Genomic DNA, 5,511 nt, shown 5'->3' with positions numbered 1-5,511 from the left:
GGTGCAATTATTTCAAGGAAACGTAAAAGAGAGGAATTTAAGAAAACCATTATGATTGCTGCTGCTTATGTTGTTTATATGTTTATGAGTGTAGCAGTATGGTATCACAATAATTACTTAGATAAGGAACCTGCTCGTAATTGGGAATTGGAACGACGTAATTTCCTTAATCGTCTTTATAGAGGGACAGAAAAAGATTGTATTGAACAACTAAGAGTTAGTAAAAGTGCGTTTCTCAAACTTTGTAAAATTTTAAAAGAGAGAGGTGGATTGGTAAGAACGAAAAATATTCCAATAACTGAGGCAGTGGCGATGTTTTTACATATCCTAGCTCACAATCTTAAGTACAGGGTGATACAATTTAGTTACTATAGATCAAAAGAAACAATAAGTAGACAATTCAATAATGTCTTAAGAGCGATAATGAAAGTGAGCAAGGATTATTTGAAGTTTCATACTTATAACCTGGAAGGTCTTGATGCAAGTAGATGGAGATGGTTTGAGGTATGTTTATTGATAATTATACTAGATTAATTAACTTTACACATTTGTATAGACATTACATATTAATAAATGTATGTTGCTTGTAGAAATGTGTTGGAGCACTTGATGGAACTCATATTCCGATAACAGTTTCTCCAGAAGATAGGCCTAAATATCGTAATAGAAAGGGTGATGTCTCTACAAATGTGTTGGCAGTTTGTGGTCCAGATTTAAGGTTTATTTATGTGTTACCTGGGTGGGAAGGTTCTGCAGGAGATTCTCGAGTATTACGAGATGCTTTACATCGTCAAAATAAACTTAAAATCCCAACTGGTAATATCTTTTAAAAATAATATTTAATTTAATTTTAATTGAAGCCTATGATTTTTACTTTAAACTGTTGTAGGTAAGTACTTTCTTGTGGATGCGGGATATACTAATGGTCCTGGATTTTTAGCACCATATCGTGGGACTAGATATCATCTCAATGAGTGGATTGGGAACACCCCTCAAACTTACAAGGAGTTGTTTAATCTTCGTCATGCAAGTGCACGAAATGAAATAGAAAGGTCATTTGGGATATTGAAAAAACGATGGAGCATATTAAGAACTCCTTCATTTTTTGATATAAAGACACAAATAAGGATTATCAATGCTTGTTTTGTGTTACATAACTTCATCAGAAATGAGGGACTAACTGATAAAGTTTTAGAAGTTCAAGACCTAAAGCTTTTAGCTAATGTAGATGAAGAGTTAACCCTATCAAGGGAAATAATTCAAAACAATATCACAGATGAAGTTGCAACTATTCAAGTCACCGAAGAATGGACAAGATTTCGAGACACATTAGCAATGAATATGTTTGCTAGTTATCAAAGATGAAGTCACCTTTTATGTCATTAGTTGGCTTATTTCATTATGTGATTATTTCTTTATCTGAGATTAAGACTGGAGTTTTTGAGAAGAATTTGTTAATTTCAGGATATGATTCTTGCTTAGGGTTCAGGATATGATTCTTGCTTTGAGTTACATAGATGTTATGCTAATATGATCTTTTGATTATAACAATTGTTGTGGTTTATGTTGTATGCTCAACATATCTATTTTCATTTATGTCTGACTTCTTTTTCACACACTTGGCACCCCCAATAATTTCAGGTTTTGAATCATATACAATGTGCATTTGAAATACTAAGATATTCTTTTTATCAGTATTAAAATAGCAGATACTGTATGCCTCTGTTATTATATTTGATTCAGAAATGGCATGTACAATATCTGTTGTGTTTGAAGGAATTGTCCTAGTTCTAGAATGGGGGTTTTTGGGTCTGGTGTGGTGGGTTGTATTAGATACTCATGTTGCTGTGCCAAGATGATATTTCTTTTACGATTCGTGACCGATGGTTTCTTGAATCTTTCTTTGAATCTGGCTAGTTTGCTTAAGTGGGATGGCTGTTGTTTTTCTCGGAGCTGTGTTTTGTCATGTACTTGTTGCTGAAATGTGTTCACTTATAGTAGCATCTTACAGTTATATCCTAACATGCTAGATATCACTTTTAAGATAACTATTGTGAAACTCAATAAAGTAATCTATATCCGATTCGATGATGTTTTATAATTATTGTAAAGTTAAAAGAAAGATAAAGTATATATGTCTTGCCATTGTGAAACTCAATAAAGTAATCTATATCTGATAGATTAATACTTTTCTATTTCACTGCAAAAAAGGTCTCTAAGAAAACTATAAAAATAGGATTTGGCTTTTTACAAGTTTATATATAAAATTTGATTGAAAAATCAAGGGAATCATTGTTTAAATTAAGTAATTGCTTTGAAAAATGCTCCATAAAATGAATGTGAAAATATACTAGCCTCAAAAGTTGCAAACAGTAACTATGATTCCCGTAATTTAGTTAATAAATGAAAACCTAGGAACTTAGGATTACAGCATAATATGGGTGCATTTAGTTCTGACTGTTTGTAGTTCTAATATTTGAGATCAATATTAAAGTTAATCTATTTTTATTAGTGTCACTATTAAACACTACATTCTATTCTCTGTAGTGTATTAGTGTCTTTCTTTTGTTATTTCTTTTGTTATTAAACCTTATCAAATATAATTACCACAACTTTTAAAAATAATTATACGCACATCTTGAGAATTTATGTATTGATTTGAATAATTTTTTCCACTCTAGTTCATAAGTAGTTCTCTTATAATTTCTTGATTATTGTAATTTTTCCTTGATTAATCACTCTACACCCATTTCACACCAATGTTATTGCCTATTAAAAACTCAATTATTATATAAGCAACAAAATTGGTATACAGATGGTACCCTGGCACTAAAAAGGAAAGTTGCTTATGATAATAATATATGAAAGTTCTCAGGTATGCATGTACTATTAAAGTGAAATGTCTAGCAATTTCCTTTTGATTTCTTTATGTCTTTTTGTTTTCTAAGTACTGTTCAAAATCTTGTACTTGTTTTCAACCATATTATATAGTGCGAATATCTTCTGAATTTAATGTTGCCACTGCTCCAATCAATGGGTTTTCTCAGCATTCCTGGTGTACATTTGAAGCCACTGCTCTAGCCCAAAACTTGATATGCTATTTCATGATCTTTATGATCATCACAGTAAATTAAGAATTCTGCTTGAATTGATAAGTTTTGTAAATTTCTTGTTTATCTTTTAGAATCACTTCTGCAAGTTATTTGTTATGTGTAGGTTAAGAAAATATGAAGGGTAAAAAAAACATGACAGAAAGAAGCAATGATGAAACAAGAAGTTATTTTTCATGGAATTTGGAGATGGAACGTGTGTTAGCTGAAGTATTAAGAGATCAAAGAAACATGGGCAATAAGAGTGACGGAGCTTGGAAAAGAGTTGCATATAATGCTGCAGCTGTAGTGTTATCCAACAACTTCAAAGTCCAAGTCACTTGGGAGAATGTTAAAAATCGAATCAAACTTTGGAGATCATGGTATGGAGTTGTAAGTGACATCCTTGGTCAGAGTGGATTTGATTGGGATGGAACCAAACACATGATTACAGTTGGTGATGAAAATGTATAGAATGAATATGTCACTGTAAGTACTTTTTTACATGCAATCCTGTAGCAATTGTTTTTTTTATATGCTATTATATCTTTGAGTAAACAGTGATTGTATGGTCTAATTCCTTTGTATGGAATTGTAGTTGTGTTATTATTGACTTCTTCCTTTTCATTTTCAAGTCGCATAAGGAGGCTAGACATTTTTGATTCAAAGCAATTCCAAATTGGGATGATATAGTGGATTTATGTGCTAAAGATAGAGCTACTGGTCATGGAGCTGAAACTGCTATGGATGCTGATGAAGTCATGAGTAAAGAGGTAACTGAAGTAAATTTTGTGGGTTTGGAGGACTTGAATGCTACTATAGATTTGGAGGAACCAAACTCTAACTTAAAAAGAAAAGCACAATCTACTTCAAGTTCTACTAGTACACAATCTCAAAGGAGAAAGATTAGTGAAAAAGAGCTAATGGCTGCTTCAATGAAAGATTGTTACTAAGGAGTGCTAGATGAGGTGCGTTTAATGCCAAATCTTACTAAGGAACAATGGGCTAAAGTTGTTAAATGGTTAGCTGACATGCCAAAACAATTAGCTATTGTGAAAGCCCTTCCAATTGAGCAGAAGGAAGATTATGTTTTAATACATATTTCTACAACTTAAATCATGGTATGTAATATATATTTTCTTGTGATTGATTAATTTCATGGTATTTGGTTAAGTATGCTGCATATTCGTATTAATTGTACAATACTATGATTGATAAATTTTGTTGCACTTTTGTAGGTCTAGCAGATGTTGAAGAGGACTGAAACAGGATGTTAAAGAGAATTAAAGAGGGTGTTGAAAGACTTACTAGTTGGATGTGGAAAAATTATAAAACAAACATATTAAATAAGAAAACACTTGTTTTAACATGTTATTTAGTTTTCCTTTTTAATGGTAAAATGCTTGACATCATAACTTTGGATAATGAGTTTGGTTAATTGTGATATCAATTTATGGATTTATGTTATATTTGTGGGTTAATTATATCACATTGATGATATTGTGTTTTTACATTATATATTAAGCTTGTGATTTTTATACTTAATTGTTTTATTGTTTATAAATGAAGTAATTAGTAATTAATAATATATTTCTTTGATAGAGTGAATCGATATTGATATAAATTATATTATTGTTGATCCAGAATTTTTAATATTAATTAATTTTAAAAAGTTGGCTAATATTTTTAAATTGAACTATTAAATATTATTTAAATATTTTAAGTTCATTACTATTTTTTAAATTTAATTTAAAAATTTTATACATTGAAATAAATATTATTAAAATAAAATTTTATTTTATAAGAAATTTAATTGTCTTATCCAAACAAGAAATTCAAATGTATGGTATTCTAATTACCCTATCCAAACAAATTATTTAGAAAATGATGGAAATTCAATTACAAGAATTTCAAATGCTATACATTTCAATTTCTTAGAATTGTTAAATTACCTCATCCAAACACAAGGTTACTTCCTTTTCTTTTTCTTCAATTGTCCTTCCTTCTGTAGTTTATATTTCTTCTTTTTCTATTTTCTCCTTCAGCCTATGTTGATCCTTACTGGCTTGTCTTGGTGTCGTAAATTTCAACTTCATTTCATGTCCCTCATGCCTCAAATAAAGGGAAAGTTCATCAAAATTGAGCGTTTAAAAATGAAGCCATGCCCATCTCAAAAGAAGATGACAAGAGTTCGTGGGAGCAATATCACATAATACTTCTCCCACACATTTTCCTGTAATGAATTTGATCCTTGATTGATTCGCATGGAAGCTTGTTGGTACCTGAACTTTCTCGACCAATCTTTCGTTTACAACATTGTTGTCGCTTTCGTAAACAAATGCAACTAAGCATGGGTGCCCTTCGATTAAACACCTTGTTTCTCTACTACCTTTTCCATCATCTTTTTCTTTACTTCCTTTTC

The 5,511-nt window shown here is 30.7% G+C and overlaps 1 protein-coding gene across 1 annotated transcript; it reads left to right on the top strand.

Annotated features, from left to right (window-relative positions):
* The first annotated feature begins 312 nt into the window (after positions 1-312).
* Positions 313-1,365, top strand: LOC114172270. The gene is made up of 4 exons (XM_028056857.1): positions 313-504; positions 591-816; positions 890-934; positions 1,259-1,365. Exons 1-4 carry the CDS (start codon positions 313-315, stop codon positions 1,363-1,365), a joined length of 570 nt encoding a protein of 189 aa, XP_027912658.1.
* Positions 1,366-5,511: the final 4,146 nt, after the last annotated feature.

This window comes from Vigna unguiculata, unplaced genomic scaffold (assembly GCF_004118075.2).
Source record: "Vigna unguiculata cultivar IT97K-499-35 unplaced genomic scaffold, ASM411807v1 contig_522, whole genome shotgun sequence".
Taxonomy (NCBI): Eukaryota; Viridiplantae; Streptophyta; class Magnoliopsida; order Fabales; family Fabaceae; genus Vigna; species Vigna unguiculata.
Note: the sequence above shows the minus strand (reverse complement) of the source record. Positions and strands in the feature narration are given on the sequence as shown.

Bases quoted from the DNA above. Each gene is read 5' to 3' on its own strand.
- LOC114172270 (XM_028056857.1), top strand. From the start codon at position 313: ATGTTTTTACATATCCTAGCTCACAATCTTAAGTACAGGGTGATACAA. The intron at 505-590 runs GTATGTTTATTG...TGTTGCTTGTAG, and splicing joins GTAGATGGAGATGGTTTGAG to AAATGTGTTGGAGCACTTGA. The intron at 817-889 runs GTAATATCTTTT...AAACTGTTGTAG, and splicing joins TAAACTTAAAATCCCAACTG to GTAAGTACTTTCTTGTGGAT.